General features: G+C 35.2%; 1 protein-coding gene across 5 annotated transcripts in view; it reads left to right on the top strand.

Annotated features, from left to right (window-relative positions):
* DCDC1 (doublecortin domain containing 1) overlaps positions 1–25,894 on the top strand; it is a 455,963-nt gene that overhangs the window by 250,962 nt on the left and 179,107 nt on the right. For all 5 annotated transcript variants that reach the window (XM_072759029.1, XM_072759033.1, XM_072759030.1 and 2 more), the window contains 3 exons: positions 10,875–10,935; positions 21,077–21,211; positions 21,599–21,756. In XM_072759029.1, coding sequence (XP_072615130.1) covers positions 10,875–10,935; positions 21,077–21,211; positions 21,599–21,756 — 354 coding nt within the window. The remainder of the gene's footprint in view (positions 1–10,874; positions 10,936–21,076; positions 21,212–21,598; positions 21,757–25,894) is intronic.

Here is a 25,894-nt window from a genome sequence, read left to right as displayed (position 1 = left end):
TAAGATTTCCAAACAGTCAAATCATGATGCCTACCAATTTAGATGGAATATTCATTAGGTGTTTAAAATTGTGTTCATAATATCAATATTAATTTTTCTAATCTAAAACAAGCTTGAAAATGTATGCCACTTAATTTGGTCGTATTTTCTAGGTATTTTTAAAAGAGAAATGTTGGCGTTCAATGTGTACCTATGTTGTAGACAAACTGCTGCTTTAGTCTATAATTATTGGAACTCATTTTCTTTATATCCATTTTGATTGTTAATTTAAATATTTAATGTTCTATGTGTATTCTTAACCTTCTCTAAATCTTCTGAATATGAAATACTGAACTAGGAAAGAAAAATTGAGAAGACAGAAAATTGCTAATATGTAGGGCAATAGAAGTCTCTTTCCAATCCATTTTTACTGACTTGGGAAAATCAAATTAAAAATGAAAACTAGATTTAGCAAAAAAATAGCAGTAAAGAAGAAAGTTGATTTATCACCAATGGTTTGGAAATCTTATTTCCTAGGTACTTTTTTTTCTTGCCCATTTGTCTTTTGATTTCATCTAACATTGACAAAAACAAATTCTACTGTGCTTCAGGACTTAGAAAGCTATTATCCAACTACTTCTACATAGGATGTGCTTTCGGCCAAAACCAGAACTAGGGCACCTAGGCACAAAAGAAACCAGCCCAACCACAACTACAGAAGGGACATTTTCTTTAACAGAGCAGAAAGTCCAATAGTTATTAGAATATCACATAATGGTTAAGAATGTTGTTTATAGAGTCAGATTCCTTGATATAAATCTTACCTGTACTTCTCAAACTAACAACAACAACAATAAAATTCTGAACCAGAAACTATTCTAATTTCTTTATATTTTATTGTCACATTTAATCCTAACAACAACCTGAAAGAGGAATGCAAACTCAAGAGGTCAGACTCTATAACCCACTCTTAGCCACAAGGCTACATTGCTGATGGGTCAAAGTCCAGACAAGTAATTGCTATTGAGTGCCACATGTGGTAGTAAATACCTCCATAGATGAGTAGGAGTATATTGATTAGGAAACTTAGACAGAAGGGAGAGGGAGACAGTATGCTGGTATCATGCAAACTAGTTAGTGCTAGTAGGGTTCTAAACTCATATTTCCCATGGCAGTTCCCAATTTGTTGGGGTACTATATGTGGAGTGGGTAACAAGATTTCTGGGGCAGAATCAGTGCTGTAACTGGAGACAAAACAAGAATCAACTTGCAGTGATAATGACAGGTTCAAACCATTGAACATGGAACCCAGTGATGTTTCAGCTGATATTGTCCATGGTTATAAGAAAGAGAAAAGTCAATAAGTTGTAACTGATCCAGAAATGACACAGGAAATTAAAATGCTTCTTGTAATTGTATTCCATATACCTAAGAAGCTAAAGGAAAAATTGAGCATGTTAATAGATACATGGAAGATATAAAAAGACTCAAATTGAATTTCCAGAGATGAAAACTACAGTTTATGAAATGAAATATGCTGTAAGCAGTGGTAGATTAGACATTGTTGAAGAAAATATTAGTAAGCTTGAACAGATAGCAATAGAAACTACTTACAATGAAAGCCAGAGAGACGCAATATTGGGGAAAAAAAGAATGGACCATCAGTGAGATATGAGAAACTTAATATGGCTTATTCTGTGAGTAATTAGAGTCTCTGAAGGGAAGAAGCAGGGACAAATATTGGAAGAAATGATATCTTAAAATTTTCCAAATTTTGTGAAAACTATAATCCACAGATCCAAGAAATTCAACAAATTCCAAGGACAAGAAACATGAAGAAACAACCAAGTTGTCCACTCTGATCTACTCAGCATTACATGGAAACTTTTAGCCAATATAACAAGAAAAGGAAAAGAAATAAAATACATCTAGATATGAATAAAAGAAGTTAAATTATCTTTGTTTTCAGATAACATGATTCCTATGTAGAAAATCCTATGAAATGTACAAAAAGTTTTTAGAGCTAATAAATGAGTTTGGCAAGTTTGAGAACTTGAGATCAACATATATATATTGCTTGTATTTATATATATTGGCAACTAACAATTTTGAAAATTGAAATTTAAAAACACCATTTATAATAACATCAAAGATATGACATGTTTAAGGATAAATCAGACAAAATATGTGTGTGACTTCTGCATTGAAAACTACAAAAAAAAAAAAAAAAAAAGAAAAGAAAGAAAAGAAAAGAAAACTACAAAACAGGGATGCCTGGTTGGCCTAGCGGTTGAGTGCCTGCCTTCGCCTCAGGGTGTGATCCTGGAGTCCCGGGATCGAGTCCCATGTCAGGCTCCCTGCATAGAGCCTGCTTCTCCCTCTGCCTGTGTCTCTGCCTCTCTCTCTCTCTCTCTCTCTCTCTTTCTCTGTGTCTCTCATGAATAAATAGATAAAATCTTTTTCTAAAAAAAAGAAAACTACAAAACATTGCTAAATGAAATTAAAGACCTAATAGATGCATGAAAATACTGCATTCATGAATCAAAAGACTCAGTATTATTATGATATCCATTCTCCTCCATATACTTAAATGCAATCTCAATCAAAATCCCAGCAGGTTTATTTTATAGAAATGATCAAGCTAATTTAAAAAGTCATACAGAAAGAATCTAAAATAGGCAAAATAATTTTGGTAAAGAACAAAGGTAGAAGAACTATTTTATCTGGTCTCAAGACTTATGATAAAACTATAATAATGAAAACAGTATGCTGTTGGCACTAAAGTATACAGTTACATTGATGGAACAGAATAGAGCATCCCTAGATAGATCCACACATATATAGTTAACTGATTTTTGATAAAAGTGGGAGATTCATTGGAGAAAAAAAATTATTTTGGACAAATAGTGATGGAACACCTGGATATCCATATGTTAAAAAAAAAAGGAACTTTGATCCACATATCTCACACCATATATAGTAATTAACTCAAAAGGGATCATAGAACTAAATATAAAACTCTACATATTATAGATGAAAACATTGGAAAACATATATGCTCTTGCGTTAGCCAAAACTTTCTTTGACATGATACCAAAAGCATGATCCACAAAGATACAAATTAATAAATTGGACTCTATTAAAATTAAGAATTTGGGCAGCCCTGATGGCTCAGCGGTTTAGCGCCGCCTTCAGTCCAGGGTGTGATCCTGGAGACTCAGGATCGAGTCCCATGTCGGGCTCCCTGCATGGAGCCTGCTTCTCCCTCTGCCTGTGTCTCTGCCTCTGTGTGTGTGTGTGTGTGTGTGCCTCTCATGAATAAATAAATAAAATCTTAAAAAAAATAAAATTAAGAATTTTTGCTCTTTGAAAGATACTATTAAAAGATTGGCAAGGCAGGCTACACAGAAAGAGGAAATATTTGCAAATAACGTATATCCTAAAGTATACACACACAACTTGAGAAAAACATAGTCAGATAAATGATTTGGACAAATACTTTATTTTATTTTATTTTTTTTTTGGACAAATACTTTAACAAGTAAGAGATACAGTTGGCATATTAAAAAGTGTTAATAATTATTTGCATGCAAAATAAATGTACAATCAAGTACCACTACATATATAGGAATGTTTAATGTTTAAAAGACTGACCATACCAAGTGTTGGGAAGATAGGGAACAAAGACGATGCTCATGCATATTTGGTAGAAATATGAAATGGTGGTCATTTTGAAAAAGAGTTGGTAATTTACTAAAATACATGCATATATACGTGCTCATGTGCAGATATATACATGTTTCAGGTGTAAACATGTATCTATGTTATTGCCAAGCCATTCCACTCCTAGAAATTCACTTAAGAGAAATGAAAGCATACATCCTTACAAAGAACTTGTACGTGAGTGAACATTCAAGCAGCTTTATTTCTAAAGCCAAAGTAAAATCTGGAAACAACACAAGTGTCCATCCATCGGTGAATAGATAAATAAATTATGGTGTATCCGTATGATAAAATAGTAAACAAAAGGAATAAAAAGGATACCAATAGTAATAATCAGTAATAAAGAGGAACCAACTCTTAGTACATGTAACAGTGAATCTCAAAGTAATTATATTGAAGGAAAGGAGCCAAACAATGAAAGGAGTATATTGCTTGATTCCATGTATATAAGATTTTAGAAAATGGTAACTAATCTAGAAAGCAGATTAGTGTTTGCCTGAAGATAGGAAGGTGAGAAGAGATAGGACTCTGGGATTCCAAGGGGCACAAGGAAACTTTGGGGACAGATGGATATAGGTATGTTCATTATCTTGATTGTTATGATGTTTTAACAGGTATATACAAGTTTCAAAACTTGTCAAATTTTACACTTCAAATATGTCTGTCAATTGTGCAGTATTTTACAATATTGTGTGTCAGCTATTTCTCAAAAAGCTGTTTTGAAAAATACAAAAAAGACAAACTAGGGGAACAAACAAAAGAAAAATCAAAATGATAGGTAAGGAATGACTGAATACTTACTTTAGAGGGAAGTGGTGGGGGAGGAGCACTCTCAGTGGAATGGTCGACCAATGGTCCAGGTCAAAATGCCAGGTGTCTGGGAAGGTTATATATAGCTTGAGGAACAAGCTTTTCATGTCCAGGGCTCTCCCGGGACTTAGTGGATACTGAAATCAGTGCCAATCTGGCCTTAGTCCGCTGGGGTTATTTCCTACTCTGGCCAGGATTGTCATGGATCTGGGTGGGACCTAAACCACAAAAGACATCCTTGCTACCTAGAGAGAAGAGAGCCTGGACAAGAAAAGAGATGATAATTTTTAAAAAACTGCAGTAAGTTAACTTGAAAAAAATCTCCGTTTACAAGAAAAGATTTTATTTAATCCAGGAAAGAAGGAAAGGAGAGAGGGAGAGAAGGAGAGAGGTAGGATGGGCGGGGGGGGGGGGGGGGGGGGGGGGGTGTCAGGGGGAGAAGAGAGGATCCCAATGCAAATGAAGACTATTTGCCTTTATATTAATGCAACTTGATTTTTTAAAAGATCTTATTTATTTATTCATGAGAAACAGAGAGACAGAGAGGTAGAGAGACACGGGCAGAGGGTGAAACAGGCTCCATGCAGGGAGCCCGATGTGGGACTCGATTCCGGGTCTCCAGGATCATGCCTTGGGCCGAAGTCGGTGCTAAACTGCTGATCCTCCCAGGCTGCCCTGCAACTTGATTTTTATCTGAGAAACAAAACCTATTGCAAGGTGGAAGTAAATAGTAGAAAATTTGGAAAACTAGAAGTTCTAGCTAACTGTGAAGCTACATTTTGTTTTTTAGAAAGCAATAGGGACCAAGAATTTTAGAGATTACCTCACCTCTGGTACTTTCAAGTATATTTATTTTTTCCAGAGTATCTGAAGTGCCTGTTTGTCTTTTTTAAAAAAAAACACAACCATATTTTATTTTAAATAACATAAATATCCTCATGCAACTTCCAGAGACAAAATTTTTTCCTTTTCTCCTAAGTAGTATAATATGACCTTAAAAGCTATGAATCAAGATATAGTCTTTTAAAAACTAAAAATAATAGAACTAGCACTTAAAGTAGCAACCTGACAACTCACAGAGAATATTGTAAACATATCATGCCTCATTAGTTCGGTTATGTCTCATTTGGTGTCACTCATCTTATTCTTATTCAATATAGCAAGTGCTTGCACATATTTGTATATTTAATATTTTTCCTGTGATGTACATCTGGCTATGAGTAGATGAAAGGCAAACCAATGATGCCATTACCAAGTGATCTGAAAATCATAGAAAATTATGAAAATCATAGGCATTAAAATCAAAGATGCTTCTTCCTAAAAGATATTTTGGATATCTTACAGACAAAAACCAGTTGCATCAAAGTCCTTTAATAAGGCCACCATTTAATCTTGATTTTGCTTCATTTTTAAAGAATGTAGATATGTTGAATCTGGCTTTTAGTGTTAAATTCACAAACTAATTTAAAGCAGCACACACACACACACACACACACACACACACCATCCATCCATCTACACACAGAGATTAGATTATGGAGACTACAAATTTAGAGATTTTGTTTGGCCTGCACATTATTGTAATTTTTTAATTGGTTGTGAGTCCATAGAAATAGGGAGATTTTACACAAAAAAATACATATTTTTGTCTTTTATTGAAAAAAATCAGAAGAATGAGCAGTACTGGGCTTTCATTGTCTCATGATACCAATGATATAGAAACAGATTCAGATGGGATATATACCCTTGGTTTGCTGCATTCTCCACTGTTTGAAATAATAGCCCTCACACTAGCTCTAGCCTGCTTCATTCATTTTTCTATTACCAGTCTCATAGTCTTTACTGTCTTCCTTATTTCAATGTGAATCTTTCAGTTATTAGATGTTTTTCATCTACTACCCCCCCCCCCCATCCCATGTAGGTCTTGCTGAAAATGGAGTGATAGCCAGCCAACATTAACCTAGAGTAGGTTAAATGAACACTGCTCTAAGGACACCATTAACTACAACCAGCAAGTGTATCTGTGTAGTGCTAGGTGCAGAGACGAAAAGACAAATAGACAGGAAAACAGCACATCACCAGGGAATCAGAGAGACTGAAAATCATCTCTTTAGTCAAGTCTTGAAGTTTAGGAGGCTAAGAGTTAAAATAAAGGAGAAGGACAGACTGCACAATTGTAGAAAGGACCATTTGCCATGCATTGGATGTTAAAATAATATTCAAACATATAGAAGATTGTGTAACTTCACAGTTGGATTGATGGATCAAATTTCTTACCTCTACTCCAACTATGTTAAGAAGAATCATGGAGGGGAAATCCTTTTCCTCTGTTCTCTATGGATCCTACTTTTGGTCCAGGTAGAATTGGAAGATGCCAGAGCTATCTGAATCTGTCTGGGAAAATAGATTTGTAATTGTGAAGCATGATGATGATGATCCCCCTTATAGTCAACTGGGAAATAATGAGCTTTATTTAGCCTATGAGATTTCCCAAACTGAATTGTGGTTATGGGCTGCCTTCTTGCCTCTACTCCCTGATAAATGGCATATTTCAAAGAAAAAAAAAGTATGTGTGTGTGTGTGTACACACACATTTTGTAGATTCCTATAAATAGTAAAATGCATATGCATGCATATTCAATGAGCAAGTTTCCTAGGGCAGATAATTCTCTCCTGACCTGTAAAAGGAGAGTATGTGACTAGTCTTGGAAGTCCTATGCTGTCAGAGAAGGGAGGGTTCTAAAGAGCATCTTTTCTAAACCCTTCTTTATTAGTAGAAGTAGTAAGAGTGGTGATGGTGTTGGTTGTGATAATGACAATAATATTATTATCTTTATAAGAAATTCCACGTCCCCTAGAGAATAAATGTTCTAGAAAGGTCATATATCTAATCTAGTTAATGTCAGATCCAGGACCAGAATTTAGTCCAGCACATGTTATAATATTTATCTGTTTCTCTCTAAAAAACCTTTTTAGCTTGCCACTTATTCACCAAGAAGAGGAAATTTTGTGGTATTTTCTAATTCAATCTCATATGAGCATCACTGCACATTGGATCTAAGTTTGATTTCTTTACATGTAAAATATCTTGAAAAATAAATAGTTGCATTTTTATTTGTAGGAATTTTATTTTTAAAATAAGTTATTATATATTAGAATGATTATCTTGTTATCCTGGCTAGTATAGATGCCACATGAGAGATTTGTTTTTTATAACTTTGGTAATAAAATTTAAAGGTTGAATTTATGTATGTATAGAGAGACTCCTGATAGGGAAATTACTAGCAAACTCACAGGTTTATATATGATTTGAAACTACGTGTTTGCAAAATTTCCTAGTCTATTCTTGAACAGAATTTGAGCTGTGATAATACTTGAGAAACGCAAGGAAACTTATGTTTCTTTCAGATTTTTTTCTTAATCAAGGTATAATTTATGTTCTTTAGCTACGCACTAAGAAAATACCCTAAACTGCCGTATATTAAATTCAAAACATTTTTTGTAGTGGCCTTATTATTAATTTTTAAGGAGATAACATTTTGACACTTTATTCACATATATATTTATTTATTCAAAGATATCTTTAATCTCCTATCATATGCCTGGCACTGTGATCAGCTCTAAGGACACATGTGGTCTCTGCCCTCACATTGTTGACAATCTGGTGAACATCTCTCTTGTTATATTATTTTTTGGGAAAAATGCTACAAATTCAGGAAATCAAAACTTGAATTGATGTAGTTAATGTTTTTATAATCACACTCATCCTCAAGTCAACACTATAATTCAATTAAAAGACAAAATTCTGAATTTTATAGCTTTTGACAGCATCAGTACATTTATTACCAATTGCAGATGTCTTACACTTTGAAAAATTATCATTTTTCACTTTATTTATCTTGAAAAAATATACTCACAATAATTTATGCAACAGGAGGAATTGCCTGTAAGCAATAATGTTGTACTGAGCTATAACCATTCTAAATTAAAATGAACTAAGTTTTATCAAAACCCAGAACATTTCCATCAAAGCATTACAGCAGTCACTCTATTGTTATTTTTAAAAGAAAAGTAGTTCTAAGCTTGGGATTGACAGCCTTAATGACCAGCAATAATGTTTTTATTATTTCTTCATTTAGTGGTTGAAACATGAGCTTTTTCAGTACCTCAGAAGAATTTGTATAGTCTGAGAATATTTAGTGATTATATGAACACAAGTATATAAAAAAAAATCTGGGGTGCCTGGCTGGCTCAGCTGGTTAAGGAGTCTGCCTTTGGCTTAGGTAATGATCTCAGGGTCCTGGGATGAAGCCCTGAGTCATCAGGCTCCCTGCTCAACATCTCCCTCTCCCCCTCCTCCTGCTCATGGTTTCTCTCTCTCTTTTTTTTTTTAAGTTGATAGTTTAAAAAAAAATCTATGTTCATACCAAAGTGTTTTTTTTTTTTTTAAGATTTTATTTACTCATGAAAGACACACAGAAAGAGAAATAGGCTCCATGCAGTAGCCCGACATGGGACTCGATCCTGGGCCTCCAGGATCACGCCCTGGGCGGAAGACAGGCGCTAAACCGCTGAACCACCCAGGGATCCCCATATACCAAAGTGTTTTAAGTCACAAAGATTATGAATCAAATTCTAATCAGTGAGTCTAAACTGTTGATTCCATTTTTAATTTCAAGTGACACAAGTTTCTTTTCCAGTCTAATTCCAGCACTTTTCCAATCTAATTGAGAAGATGTTGAACTGCAAGTCAGATGCTCTGGGTTCTATACCTATTTGTTACTACCTGTGATTTTTTGACCAGCTCACTTCATATCTCTCTATCTCACTTTATTCATCTCAGTTTCCTTCAAATTGTCAGTCTCTATGTTGTCTTGGATAATGAATATCTTTATTATAATCATACATTTTAGTTCAGGACCCTAAGTCAAAAAAATTTTTAAAAGCTTGTCTTTACCTCTATCAATTACAACATAAAAAGGTCTCCAGAAGGGCCGACTCCCCTAATACTCCCCTCATCCTACTCAACGCTGAAATGGAGCAAGAATTTCATTTGTCTAAAGCCTGAGAATGAGATTCTTAGTTTGGGGATCAGTTTGACCTTGACAGATACTTTATAAAGAAAGTTTACCTAAGTATTAGAACTCTCTGTGTTTTCTCACATCCCTGCTTCCTCTTCTGTATTCTAAATTCACTTTCTTTTCACAGTGTCATTTGTCCTCTTCTTTACCCAGATTTGACATCTGGGACTTACCCTAAACCCTACCCCATTTATTCAGTTACCAAGTCGGCTCTCCTTTTATAACAAGTATGTAGTCTTTCCTACTCTCCGCTGCTGTCATAACTCTAGTTCAGTGTTTTTAAAAGTCTGGTCAATAGACCACACACATCCAAATTCCTTAGAGTTCTTACCATTGGAGTCACTTGCAATATTTGTTAATGTATATTTTGGGGGGCCCAGACCTTCAGAATCAAAATTTTGAGGGAAGGGACTTGGAAACCTACAGTATTATTAAGCATCTATCTCAATATGCCCAAGAATTCTACATATTTTCTAATATAAACTGGATGTGGGTAAAAGGCTAATGCACACTGAGCCAGTTTTGGACTGCTGCCTTGACATGTTCTGCCCAGATGATCATAAAGCACCTTGCTTTAGAATAGAGCATTACCTGACACCTCTTATTCCCAACCATTGAAGTTTCTGTCAAAACTCCGAGGCAGTAGGAAAAGTCTTATTTAACATCCCATTACACTTAATTTAATTCATTTGTCCTACCTTTGTAAGGTTTCTAAATATTAATGAATACATGATTAGTTAATTTAGGCATGATTAACTTCATTGCATTCTAGTTTTCCTTTTTTACTCAGATTTAGTTTAAAAAATTTTGATATTCCTTAATAAATTTTCTGGTTATTTCAGAAACAGCTGCCTGAGGTTCCTAATTTTCCATTGGTATCATTTTCCAACCATCCTCTTAATCCTTATACTTTATTAAGCCTCTTTCTGTCTCATAGAAAGAGGGTCTTTTGGGGGGACAGAAGTTTCTATATTTTTATTGATTCTATTTATTCTCTAAAACTCTTAATTACTGTTGCCATGGGTAATGTACACCATTACCACCACCACCACACCAACTCCACCACCACTGTTTTGGGTACCAAGGAAATAGGTTGTCTTAGGGAAGGAAAGCTTTAGTTGCTGAGGTAGCAGTGAGGATGGTATAATGGTAGAAGCCTTGGGAGAGTCTGGGCAGTCCTCCTTCTGCCAGAATATGGAAAATGATCCTTTCATTTGAAACCTACAAAACGTTTCAGCCTGGTGAAAAGTTGTCAGTCTCTAAATTACATTTTCATTACAGACATAAAGGAGATAATTCTCAGAAGTGGGTGTTTGGAACTGACAGCTGCATTTATTCTAAGGTAAGGACTTCGTAAGCTACTGCTTTTATTCCTAAATTTTTCTGTTCCCAGAATCTTATAAATATTCTTATTGTTAAAAGCAAGAAATGTTTTTTCTGCACAAATAATTCCCTGTGTGCAGAAGTTTAGAATTTAACTTAACTCGGTACTTCCCTGTGAGGTTTTGTTTGAATTTAAAATACAAGTTCTAAAAAAAATAAAATAAAATAAAAAAATACAAGTTCTCTAAAACCAAGAATAATTATTTCCAATTCATCACTATGATACAACCCAGCATTTCAGGGCACCAGGTTTTTTTTTTTTTTAATTATTTCTATTGATTTTAAATTAAATTGATTGTTTTTATTGAGGTCTAATTGACATATAACACTGTGTAAACTGAAGACATACAAAATGTTGATTTGTTACTTTATATATTGCACTACGATTATTATAGCATTCACTAACATGTCTATCACATCATATAATAATTATGTCTTTTTTTGTGGAGATTAAGATTTACTCTCAAAAAACTTTCAAGTATGTAATACATTATTGTTAACTATCATCACGATGCTATGCATTAGGTCTCCAGGACTTATCAATCTAATAGTTGCAAATTTGCACCAATAAACAACCTCTCAATTCTCTCATCCTTTAACCCCTCGTAACCTCTATTCCTTTCCCTGTTTATAGGAGTACAGCTCTTTTAGATTCCACATATAAGTGATATAATGCAGTATTTGTCTTTGTCTGACTAATCTCACTTAGCATAATGCCCTCAAGGTCCATCCACGTGGTACCAAATGGCAGGATTTCCTTCTTTGTCATGGCTGATTAATATTCCATTGTATATAGCACATCTTTATTCATTCATTAGTTGGCACTTAGGTCATTTCCATATCTTGGCTATTGTGAGTCATGTTGCAGTAAACATTCAGCTCAGGTATCTTTTTGATATCCACATCAGTTTTCTTAGTCATTAAAATGAAGAAATTAGCACTTTGGAAAACTGGCAACAGCTACTAAATTTGAACTTGTCTATACAACCCATTGTCTATGCAACATGTCTATACAGTATCTTAGGGAAAAGATAATTACTAAAATGTTAATAGCAGCACTAATTGTAGTAGCGTCGACATGGGGATTACAGAAATGCTCATTAGCAGTAGAATGAATGGATAAATAAATTGTGACATTCAGTGGAATATATATAGCAGAGTTGGAAAACTTCTGTGAAGGATCAAATACTGAATAGTTGACGCTCTGTGAGCCATGCAATTCGTGTCCCAATTTCTCAACCCTGCCTTTGTAGCTTGAAAGCAGCCATACACAATATGTAAATAAATGGTATGACTGTGTTTCAATACAATTTTATTTACAGAAACAGGTAGTTAGATTTGGATCATGGGCCTTAGTCTTCTGACTTTGGAGGATAGCAGTGCCAATAAACAAACTATAATTACCCATAACAATGAATATCAAAACTTAATGGTTTACAAAGAAACCGGATATAAGAGAATATACACTATATGATTAAAGTTGTTTAAACAACAACAACAAATCTGAGCCAAATTGAGCAAAAACAACAAATCTGTTGTGTTAGAAGTCAGGAGAGTGGGTGTAGTTGGAGGAGGTTAGTGATAGGAGGAGTACTTCAGGTGTGTTGTGATAATGTTCCCTTTCTTGATCTGGGTGGTTAATTAAATAGGTATTTACTATAGTGAAAATGGATTGAATTGTGTACTTAAGATTTATGTACTTTCTGTATGTATATTATATTTGCATAAAAATTTGCCTCAATAATACTGGCCTTGAATTCTCAAGATTTTCTTCCTATTTTGTGATTCCAAGCCTAAGTGGAATGTAATCATTGATAACTAAGACAGGCAAAAATTAATCACTAGTATCTATGTTTGCCTCAGGACTAATTAATTTTTTAAGGCTGCTGTAACGAAGTGCCATAAACTGGTGGCTTAAACCACAGAATTTATTCTCTCCAGTTGTGGAAGCCAGAAGTCTGAAATTGAGGTGCTAGCAGTGCTGTGTGCCATCTCAGTCCTCCTGGGGAAGCTTCTTCCTTCCTTGCTCTTGCCATCTTCTGGCAGTCCCAGACATTCTTGACCATGGCAGCATAACTCCAGTCTCTGCCTCCATCTTCACATGACCATCTCCCTCTGTGTCTGAATCTTCACATGCCGTTCTCCTCCATGTATGTATCTGTGTCCAAACTTTTCTATGGCCTACCACTAAGGACCTAGTATTAAATTAACTACATCTGCAGAGAACTTCTTTTTTTTTTTTTTTTTTTTTGAAGATTTTATATATTGATTCATGAGAGACACGGAGAGAGAGGCAGAGACACAGGCAAAGGGAGAAGCAGGCTCCATGCAGGGAGCCCGATGTGGGACTTGATCCTGGAACTCCAGGATCACACCCTGAGCCAAAGGCAGATGCTCAACTGCTGAGCTACCCAGGTGTCCCAAGAACTTTTTTCCAAATAAGGTCACATTCCCAGGTACCAAGGGTTAGGACTTCATTGTACTTCTGGGGAGAACACAGAGCATGCCAGTTATCCATATATTTCCTCTCAGTTTCAAATCTACCATTTATCACCAAGCATCTGCCTCCTGCAAGCTTCATGCTGAGGATTGCCAGGTGGCACTTTCACATAGTTTCCTTGAGCATGTTCCTCTTGCATGGCTTTTTAGGGGTGTCACCAGCTAGGCATCTCCCTATGGACAGCTTCTTCTGGTGCTCTAAAGGCAAATTTGGGTAAATCCTGTGAGTGAACTACCTCAGGGACTTCTTCAGCATCCAGTGAGCATTGGCTGTGGCCTTTTCCATGTGGTTTGGATCTTAGCCTTGGGTCAAGCCTTTGCCTTGGGCATTCTATCTCAGGCCTAGCAGCACCGCTGCTCCCTATATGTGCTATTCACATATTCTATAGTGTTGTCTTTAACTTTTACTAGCCAGTTTCCTGACAGCCTAATCCTCTGTTGCCAATTGTTTATATTAAACTTTTCCTGTTCAAATTACTATGTGGTTTATATCTCCTTATTGGACACTGACTGATAAAAAAAAATAATAGTTTTATTTCTGTAGTGTTCTAGAATTGCATTGTTTAGCTGTTATTTCATGACCTGCATCATTTTAAAAATTTAGAGACTTTGATACAATTTAAATTTAAAAAATAAGATAATAGCATTCCCTGGAGTAGTTATTTATTCGCACACTGGCTAAAATTCCAATCCAGTCACTTAATCAACCAGGACTACATACACTTTTAGCTTTGTTCCTAAGCAGGGAATTTGACATAGGCATCAAATGGCAAAGCATTTTTCAAATAACCTTTATCCAACTTCATTCTGAGATTCACCCTACTTTTCTCCTTGTCCTGTTTCTGACTGTACCACATTCCTGAGCCAGAAGCTCCAGGTTAGTGGAGAGGGAGTCACAGACAGACCAAAACTACTTATACACTTCGGTAAAAACAAAAAGTACATTTTCTTTGAGAGAGAGAGAGATAGCAGGGAAAGGGGCAGAAGGAGAAGGAGAGAGAGAATCTTAAGATCTTAAGTAAGCTCTATATTCAGTGTGGAGCCTGACATGGGGCTTGATCTCATGCCCCTGAGATCATGACCCTGAGATCATGACCTGGGCTGAAACTGAAATCAAGAGTCAGATGCTTAACTGACTGAGCTACCCAAGCGCCCCATAAAAAGTAGAGTTTTGAGACTGTACTAAAATATCCTTCTAGCATTTTGACCTGTACCTACACAGGAGGGCTTCATTCTGAGATATACCTAAACAGAGCTGACTCCTAGTACCCAGACCACAATTCTCTTCTATTTAAGTATTGCTCTTCCCACCAACAGACACAGTAGAGCAGGACCAAGGTTTAAGTGTATTTTCTTTTCTTTCCCCAAATTCAGTGACCTAAACATCCACTTTTACTGGATAGCTTTTACCTCTCCCTTTCTTGCAATTTATAATTTCCTAATTATTCCCAATGGTACATTCCCAACAGTAGCTAGCAAATAATTCATACTTCTGTGTTTCAAACACATGATTTTTTAAGAGGATTTTGATTCTAAAAATTTTAATGTTCCATTCCCAAACATAATTGCTGTTCCTTTTTTTATTACAATTCACAGAGCAGAACTATTAATAAGGAATTTTATTCTTTTAGAGGTTTAGAAATTTTTATTAGATCTAAATTTAGTCACGTCCAAAATTATTTCCATCTAGTTAAGGCTAAAGTGGAGAATAATTCGATAATTATTTGTGACTGGATCATAAATGGAGCTCATTCCATTTATTAAAAAAAGACAGAATTGCTTTAGGATATTAATAACTAATCTTGGCCCCACTACTTATTAGCTGTGTGGCATTATATAAGTCATTTAGTCTTTTGCAAGCTTCTCATTATTTGTCTGCAAAAGGAAGATATTAATACTAACATGTTGAATATTTGGCACAAATTCTGGCCTATCAAATGATTCTGGCATATTGATTCTACTTAATTGATAATTTGTAGATATTAATGGTAATAATAACATACAAATTTAAATATAACATTGACATTTTTCAATACTGTTTTTACTTGGATAAATTTCATTTCTTTTATTTGGCTTGTTTTTAAAGTTAAATATTACTCTATTCATTTGTAAAAAACTAAAGTTAGATTACTTCCTTTATACAATCCGGCAGTTCTAGCTAAGTTAAAGATTTAGACTTTAACATGGGACCATAAAATGTCTAGAAGAAAGCCTGGATTAAAGCATCTAACCCACACTAGTGGTGAGGAGACTTCTTTATGAGCATGCAAACAAAGATAGAATCCACAAAGGAGGGTGTCTGGGTGGCTCAATGGTTGAGCCTCTGCCTTCCACTCGGGGTGTGATCTTGGGGTCTCGGGACCAAGTTCCGCCTTAGGCTCCCCATGAGGAGCCTGCTTCTCCCTCTGCCTGTGTCTCTGCCTCTCTCTGTGTGTCTCTCATGAATAAATAAATAAAGTCTGAAAAAAATCCACACAGGAAGAAACTAATGGCCTTGAGTATGTAAAAATTTAAAAGTTCCTAAATCTTATGTCGCCTAACAAAGAGTAAATAGAGACATATGACAAGCAGGGAAAATCTTTGCAATATAAATGCAGGATATAGGATCGTACCCTTAGTATATAATCAACCTGATAAAGCAGTAGAAAAGGATTGCCATTTCAATAGAAATATAGATAAAGGATGTGAAAGGGAAATATATGACAGAAGAAAAATTAGAAGAGTGAAACCAAATAAAAACATTCAGCCTGCTTAGAAATTAAAGAAATGTAAAACAGTGAGACAGTATTTTCTCCCTGTTGAACATCAGTAGATATAAAACTAGGAATATTCTAATATTGATGAAAATGTAAGAAAACAAACATGAACATTTTTTTTTGTATTTATATTTGGAGGGTTTTTTTTTTTTTTTGGTATTTTGTATTAGTTATCTATTGCTGTGTAACAAATTACCTTCAGACATAGTGACTTAAAACAACAGATATTTATTATCTCTGTTTCTGAGTCCAGGGACCTGGGAGTGGACTAGCTGGGTAGTTCTAATTCAAAGTCTTTCATGAGGCTGCAGTCAAGGTGTCAGCAAGTGCTGCAGTCATCTGAGACTTGACTAGGATGAAATATCTGCTTCTAAGCATACTTATATTGCTGTTGACAAGAGGCTTCAGTTTCTTGGCATATGGGCTTCTCCTAAGTACTGTTCACAACCTGAGCTAGTGAGATCCAAGAGAGCAAGAGAGAACAGGAGAACGAAATGGAAGCTATGGTGTGTCTCATAACCTAACCTCAGAAGTGAGGTAACAACACTACTGGCATCTTCATTGGGTTACATATACCAATCCTGGTGTAATGTGGATGGAACCACACAAGGGTACAAATAGTAGGAGACAAGGAACATTGGGTGCTGTTTAAGAGACTGGGATAATATTTCTGAGGGTTAGTTTAGCAATATTTATCAAAATCTATAAAAATACATATTCTTTTTGATTCAGAAATTCCTTTTTAAAAAAGATTTTATTCATTTATGAAAGACATAAAGAGAGAGGCAGAGACATAGGCAGAGGGAAAAGCAGGCTCTATGCAGGAAGCCCGATGTGCGACTTGATCCCGGGACTCCAGGATCACACCCTGAGCCAAAGGCAGACCCTCAACTGCTGAGCCACCCAGGTGTCCCTTGACTCAGAAATTCCACTTACAACAACTTACCCCAAGGCATTAATTAATAGTATGTACCATAATAGATCATTAAGGGTATTTATTAGAGCTTTGTTTATAATATTGAAAATTCAAAACAGGCAATCAACAGTGAGATTGTATAAATATATTAGATATGTCTTTATTATGGATACCATATGTTGGTACTACAAATAATGTAGAATAATTAATGATGACAGAGGAAAATGCTAATGTGATTTGATAAAAATCAGATAAGAAAACATTTATTTATACTGTATCAAAGATTGTGTGTGTGTGTGTAGAAACAAAACTGGAAGTTTCTACACAAAACAAGTGATAGGAGGATGAATAATTATTTTCTTTAAGTTTCTATGTATTTTCTAAGTTTTCTATAAAAGGCATTTATGATCAGAAAAAAAAGAAGCACTTTTTAAAAATATTCCTGATCATGTACTGACCAAGAGGAGATAGAGCATCTAAGAGTTTAAGACATTAAATATTCTTAATATTTAAGACATATTTTGTAGACCTGCTTGCTGTATTTTTCATAAGGACATGAGTATTTCTGTGGAGCCCCAAGTTCAGTCAAATATGTGGACTAGTTTCTAATGTACATAGGAGTGAAAAAATCTCACAAATGGATGGGATCCTCTTTAGCAAGCAGAGAGTTATCTCCGTATCCTGAAGGTGATTTTGGTCAGCATGAGATACTGAAAAGATTCTTACTCAGTTTTCATAGAAAATTTCTCCCTCCCTCAAGGGAGTAGAACTTCTAGCCGCAAAGCTGGTAAATGGCACAGCTGGAATTTGAAGCCAGAAGAGTACAGTACTGTCAATCAGTGTGTACTGGGGCTATTAGTTAAAGTTTTTTAAGAGAATGATGTGATCAAAGATGTATTAGTAAATACATTATCATTTATACAATTATTGTTATACAAATCATTAAATTTATCTTCCAGTGGTGAGTGGATTTGAATGAGAAGAATATAATGAAGCCCAAAACGCTGAGGGACTTGGGAAATAATGAGGGTTAAGACAATAGACATCAATTCGGAATAATGTGCTGGTGCACTGGGAGAAAAAAATCCAAAGATTAGGCTGACAACTCCCTAGAAAAGAAGATTAGAATTCCAGATTTTAGAGGAAGGAGTTGTTGATACTGGTGGTTTGGATATTGAACTGGTAGGTGCCTGGTTAGAGATCAAGAGAACTTTGTCTTGGCACAGAGAATTCCAAAGAACTATGGTATCAAAATGTTAGAATAGTCATTACCTGGGGTGGGGATGGTTTAGAAAGATTCCAAGTGGAAAATGCCAGGACAATTTGCAAATCTCTCCGAATACCTGGTGGGAGGATGAATAATAGAACTCATCACTCTGTGTTACTTGTGTATGTCTGTCACCTTAGCTAGACTGTCATGTCAACTCTAGGAAGGAGAGGCCATGACATATTTTTTCTTTTTGTTGGTCTTTGCTTCTGCTACGTCTAGCAGAACATTCAGATACATCATGGCTCTACCTTTTGGGGACAGCCTCAACCAACTCATTGGATATATATTGAGGTTTCCTATGTTCCAGCTATGCTTTCTTCCAATAAGAGGAAAATATACCTCTGAAGTAAACTTAGATAAAATGTCTTTACCTTTGTTAGAGGATTCAAAATATTATAGTTTCATACTATCAGAATATAAGGGATTTACAACCGTCAGAATCAGAACCATGTTATTTACATGTGTTTGTTGGCCATTTATATACCCTCTTTGAAGAAATATCTTCTACCCAGATTCTTTGCTTATATTTTAATTAGGTTATTTGTCTTTTTATTATTGAGTTGTAAGGGGTCTGTATATATTCATTATATACATCCCTTATCAGACATATGATATGCAAATATTTTCTCCCATTTTGTAGGTTGCCTTTTCATTTTTTGAGGACCTTGTAGCACACAAGTTTTAAATTTTGATATGGTATAATTTAGCTATTTGTCTTTTGTCACTTGTACTTTTGGTGGAGTCCCTTACATTTTTTAAATAGACTTTATTTTTTAGAGCAGCTCTTAGTTCACAGCAAAATTGAGTAGAAAGTACAAAGAGTTCTCATAAACCCCATTTCCCCACACATGTACCACCTCCCCCACTATCAACATCCCATATAGAGTGGTCATTTGTTACAACTGATGGATCTAGATTGACACATTATTGACCCAAAATCCATAATTTGCATTAGGGTTCACTTATAGTGTTGTATATTCTGTGGGTTTGGATAAATGTATAATGACATTCATCCACCATTATAGTACGATGCAGAATTGTTTCACTGTCCTATAAATTCTCTGTGCTCTGCCCATTCATCCTTCCCTTTCTGCTAACCCCTGGCAATTGATGATCTTTTTTTTCTTCCTATGTCTACAGTTTTGCCTTTGACAGAATGTCTTATAGTTGGAATCATACAATATGTAGCCTTTTCAGTTTGGCTTCTTTCACTTAGTAATATGCATTTAAGGTTCTGGAACCCCTTACATTTTCAACATTTTATATAGTTTCAAGAACAATGGTTAAAGTTATTCAGTATCTCTTTCCAGAACAATATAAGGATTTTAGTGCCCTTTAATTATTCCCTGAACACCTCTTCATATTTTTGTCAGAACTTTAGTTCTACGTTTTAAAAACGAAGTTTATAATCACACTTGAGGCAGGATATCTAGGTTTTATGGGCTAGTAAACAAGCTGGATGACACTGAGCAAGTTGCTTAACTTCCATTTGTCTGTTTCCTTGTTTTTAAAATGGGCAAAAAAATAATATCCATTTCAAAGGACTGTAGCAAGGATTAAAAAGTAAATATATTGTCATGTAGAAATTACTCTGATGCAATAGTAGCCTCCAAGTACACTCCTAGATAAGCTATCACAGATTTCATGGAACAGAAAGGTGCACAGACCAGATAAAATGCTCAGATCACAGTTTTTTATTCAATCAATTTCAAATATGAAGCAAAATGTATGGGAAGAAAGGTGGGTTGGATGTAAGTGGGTTAAAGGGTCATAATACCTGAATCTCTGCAAAGTTGACATATCCTTTCTCTGTTGCATCACCCTTCTTTCTGATGATGTGGTTACAAGGCCCAGTGTGGAGGTTTGAAAAAGGGTGCACAACATGCTAAAGGTGTCTGAGGAAATCGCACCCACTTGCTCCATCAGAAAGCTTGTTGGCAAATACATTTGGCCAATAGTTATGCTCTCCAGTTAGCCTAATGGGCAGCTATGCATCTTATTTGGCTTAAAAAATCCAAAATCAGAGTCAGCAAGAGGTGGCCAATTAAAGATCTCACAATTATTATGTGTCTCAGTTGCTTCATTTATACTTAGCATGTTATTAGTATTTGTTGCTTCATTTATGTATGTAGCAAATCATGATTATTAAACGCCTACTTTGCCCTTCTATCCCTTTCTATCTGTGTTCATAGACTTATGCTCTAGTTACTTTCTGTCTGATACTCCTCAGGTTACTAACTTATCAATGCTTAATGCAGCTAATGCATTTCATCCATCCCGTTTGTTTTCTTGTCTTCTAGAACAGAAATGAATACTCCGAGACAATATAGAAATTGCACATTTTATGTAGAAATAACTCAATAAATGCTAGCTATTATTATTATTATATAGGATGGCTTTAATATTTTCATATTATCATCTCTCTGAAAGTAAAGATTAGCAATCTAGTTAAACTTGATCAGAGTAAACAACTAACTGAAAATCCTAATATTAAAGGTGTTTGGCTTGATTTTGATCTGAATTAGATAATAAGGTACATTGTATTAATCAGACCTTCTTACTATGAATTTAATTTATCCTCCCATCATTACAGTTGTATAGATTATTGGCTGTTACTTACAAGGCTAGTAGTACTTTTAATGTTTTTCCTTTCCTTTAGGCTTATCCTCAGTTTGTTCTGACCTACCTAGAGGAGCTAACTGCGCAAGTGGATGTGACCCAGACAGAGTATCACATTCACCATGGTGCCCGGACTACAACTCATCAGGAACATGGTAGCAGCTTAACAGAAGAGGTCAGTGTAGTGAGCCAGAGGCAAGACAGAAATAGATCTCTAAAATGTATTTTGAAAAGAGAAAATGTTCAAGTTGCTTTCAGGAGACAAGCACAAATTCACATCTTAATGATACTGATTGTTTAAAATCATACACATAAATGTCTATATGCACATTTATATTTATATAAACATCATATAAACATTATTTTATTAAATAGTGGATGATCTAGTCGCTTTTGTTAGGACTGCTGCCTTTCCATCTGGCTGTATACAAGTGATTTCTGTGCTGAATGAGGAAGACTGGAGGAACCCTAAAAAGTGTAATGTTAAATTTGGAGCATATATAGCTTAGATATTTCCACTCAATGAAAAGTAGCTACATTATTGTTATATTTCATTTATTAGGTTCTGCAAAAAAGTGCCAGCGTCCCTGGTCTGAAGCAACTGCCAGAGCCTTCAGACACCCACTTAATGCCAGAAGGTTCTCTTGGGGAGACAAGGCAGCTGACAGTGGCACTGCTGAGGAAACTGGAAGAGAAACATCCTAAGGCTTCTGCTCAGAGGTAGGACACTGACAGAAGGGAGCTTTATTGCTCAATGACATTCGATGTTTTCCTTCAGTTTCATGTAAGATTGATTTCTTGAAGATTATTGAAATACCTCAAAAGCCCTTTGGCTTTCAAGCACAGTTGTTTTTGGGTCACACTTGATGAAGAGAGGTGACATTTATGTGTGTTTCATTAAGGCTTGATGCATAGTATTGTTTATAAATATACTTGAGAAGGGTTGCTGTCCTGGGATCTCACTAAAATACTCTGAAATAACATAATTAAAGTGATACTGAGCATACTTCCAATTGTGAAAATACCAAGAGGGCTTTAAGAACATTATACATACATAGATAAGCCTTTTTGTGTTTCATAACAACATTATTATATTTAGACCTGAGGGTAAATGAAAATAGATGGTCTTAAGCAGTGATAATTTTAAAAATTGACATAATTTCTATACAATAACACTAACCAATGACTTTGTTAACCAATTGAAAATCACCCTTGGTTGGAAAATAGAAACTATTTCTCTGATTCTCTTTATTTAACTGGAAAGTTAAAGTTTATGTTTATTATTAGTAGTAGTAGTGTTATTATTATTTTGTTGAATTTGACGTTGTAAATCACAAAATGATGTTATAAATTGCAATTTTAACATGATAATTGTTGGAAATGAACTCTTAAAGGAGTAATATACTTTTTATTGTACTTACTAAAGTTTGAGAGAATTCCTAACTTTAAATATTCTAACTGTGGATAGAAATGTCAGTTGCATGAAGAAAGAAAAAATGACTTTTAATCTCTTTTTAAAAAAACTTTCCAGCTTTGTAGAGATAGTTGGCATATAACATTGTATACGTTTAATGTATACGATATGACAGCTTTTATTTCAATTAAAAGCTATCTTATATTTTTATTTTTATTTTTTTTAAAGGATTTACTTTTTTTTTTAATTTTTATTTATTTATGATAGTCACACAGAGAGAGAGAGAGAGAGGCAGAGACACAGGCAGAGGGAGAAGCAGGCTCCATGCACCGGGAGCCCGACGTGGGATTCGATCCTGGGTCTCCAGGATCGCGCCCTGGGCCAAAGGCAGGCGCCAAACCGCTGCGCCACCCAGGGATCCCTATCTTATATTTTTAAATTATACATTGTTGCCTCAGATTTTAACAGAAGGGGAGTGTTTTTTTTTTCCTGATAACAAATTTGACTTTTCAATTTATTGTCTCTTTGTTATCTAAACCTCACTTTGGTTTTGTTATTTTGAGTAAGATAGAGCACATAAACAAAAGAACAAATTTAGTACCTTGCTGTATAATGGTCTGGAAATATCTTGGGCCTGTACAGAGACTTAAGTTCTAGCTTCTTTTTCTGCTACTTGCTTTTTAATCATATATAAGATTCTCAACTCTCTGATACCCCCAACATGACCCCAAAGCCACAGCTATTCAGTGGGGCCACTCTGTTCAGGTCACTAGAATGTAGTCACTTGGGAGCAATTTCTGAAGTTTTCATGTTAAACAGGAACTCAGGGAAAACTGAGCCACTGGGGAACTTAAATATTATTTTATGAGACCGTTGTTGGCCTTTCTAGACTCTCTTGGCAGCCACTTCTACTGTAAGCTTTTTCAGAGCATGAGGGGGTCTTGTCATTATCCTGGGTTCTACTCAAAGAGGCACAGGTTCCTGCTGCTCCCAGATTTCTGAAACCTATATGGAATTTCTGTGTTTGTCTCCTGTTGGTCATGGTCCTAGTGGGTCAGTGTACAGGGACTCCAGTGATAACTCCTAATTTCCCATGACTCCCTCCTTCCCCAGCCTGGAAATATTTTCTATGAGGATTGAGGGCACTAGGTGGTTGAGGGATTTGATTTGTCTTCTGTATTTTGTTATTCTATCTCCTCTGAAGCAGTACAGTCTGATGATGGAACATTGGGAGAAAGGTATATAATATTAGGGAATGTGAGCCAAAAAATCTTCACAAAACTAACAGAAAAACAAACAACAAAGCAGTTCATGTCACTTAACATAATACTTGTTTGAGTTGTTAAAATTAAGTGTCTTTAAATTTTCAGGAATATAGGAAGCGCTCAATGAGTGGTCTGTGCAAATGTGTTGAAAACAAGTAGAGTAGAAAACACTTTTTAATAGAGGTTGTAGTTAGACTTGCGATTTTTAGTCAATAGGAATTGACTAAATATATTTGGAATTTATTTCATAAGAAAATTCCCAGGACCCTTATCTTAGTAAGCCTTTCTCAGGATTTGTGTCTCAGGCTACAGCAACTCTTCTAGCCTTCTCTCTCTCTCCCCCTCTCTTTTTTTTTCTTAAAGCCACGGGGATTTATATTCATTCTACTCTCCACCTCCACGATTTACCATAATAGATGTAATTTCAGTTTCTCTCCTTCTTTCTGTTCCTTAACAAAGTTATTTTGAGTAGAGAGTAAGTACTTAAAGCAATTACTTTCCTCCCATTTTGGAAGGAATTGTTGGGCAAAATTAGAACATGGTACTGAATTTGGCATATTGATTACTTTGAAACTTAGGTTGTCTTATTAGGTTTACATGCTGTCCAAATATAAGAGAATCAGTGCATTAAATTATCACAGCTTTAAGGGAGGGCTTTACATTCTCTTGCTTTTATCAATGATAATTTTACAAAATACAGAAAAAATCATCACAAAAAATAAAGGAATAATGTGAAATGATCTGAGCTGTGGAAATTGAAGAAAGAAATAAAATTTTATTTTATTTTTTTTTTTTAAGAAATAAAATTTTAGAACAAAAAACACTAATGAGCAAATAATCTGGAGAAAGAACATACAATTGAAAAGAATAAAAAGATGCAGAGATATAAATATATATTATCTCCTTTGAAGTAGCCAAAGAAGGAGAGAACCACAAGTAGCCAAATATGAGGAAAGACAGAGAGATTGGGATGCCTGGGTGGCTCAGCAGTTGAGCACCTGCCTCTGGCCCAGAGTGTGATCCTGGGGTCCTGGGATTGAGTCCCACTTCGGGCTCCCTGCATGGAGCCTGCTTCTCTCTCTGCGTGTGTCTCCGCCTCTCTTGCTCTCTCTGTGTCTCTCATTAATAAATAAATAAAATCTTAAAAAAAAAAGAGAGAGAGATTGGTTGTTAGTGGTAGGTAATATGTGAAAATGAAAGATAATATTCCATTTTTAACATATATGACTTCATGTCAGTGCTTTATGTGCATTATTGCCCAATAATCTATGAGGTATGTAAATAGAGGTATTCATCTCTCTTTTTCTGATAAAGAAATTGAGGCATGGAGAGATTAAGTTACTTCGCTACGGCCTTCCAGGTAGTAATTTAAGGCAGGCCTATCTGAGACCAAAGTCTTTTTCTTAGCCTCTATGCTATTTGGCATAACTATTCATGTTCTGTCTTAGAGATTATTCCAAATCTTTAGCCTTTCAAATGGGGTCTATCATTTTAACTGAGTATCTTGGAAAAAGGCCGTTAAATAAAGTAAAACAGGATCACAGGGGAAGAGAGGAAAAAATAAAACAAGACAACATCAGAGAGGGAGACAAACCATAAGAGACTCTTAATCATAGGAAGCAAACTGAGGGTTGCTGGAGGGAGGTGGTGGGGGCATTGTATAACTGGATGATGGGAATTAAGGAGGGTATGTGATGTAATGAGCCCTGGATATTATATAAGACTGATGAATCACTGAACTCTACCTCTGAAACTAGTAATACATAATATGTTAATTAATTGGGTTTAAATTTAAAAACATAAAAGATTAATTCTGTAAATAAATTAATGGGACATTACAAAATTTTTTAAAAAGTGGAATGGTTTAGAAAGAGAATAAAAGATATGTCAATATATGCAGCTTTTAGTGAAGACTAAATAAGAGGTAGAAAATATTAAGGGAGACTGAACCACTGACTTCTTACTGAATCCAACAGCCTAGATTTACTGATTTATAGAGACTTGCACTGAATGGATTAGAGATTTAAAAAAATCTCTTAATAGGTGACTATAACTTGAAATAATTAGCCAAGGTATTTCTCACCTTGAATGGTAGTTCACTTCGCATATTCTAAATTTGGTGATAGGTAACGAATAGTTGTCATTTGTTGAATACTTACCATGTGTCAACTGCTATAGA

Source organism: Vulpes vulpes, chromosome 5 (assembly GCF_048418805.1).
Source record: "Vulpes vulpes isolate BD-2025 chromosome 5, VulVul3, whole genome shotgun sequence".
In the NCBI taxonomy this organism is placed as follows: domain Eukaryota; kingdom Metazoa; phylum Chordata; class Mammalia; order Carnivora; family Canidae; genus Vulpes; species Vulpes vulpes.
Note: the sequence above shows the minus strand (reverse complement) of the source record. Positions and strands in the feature narration are given on the sequence as shown.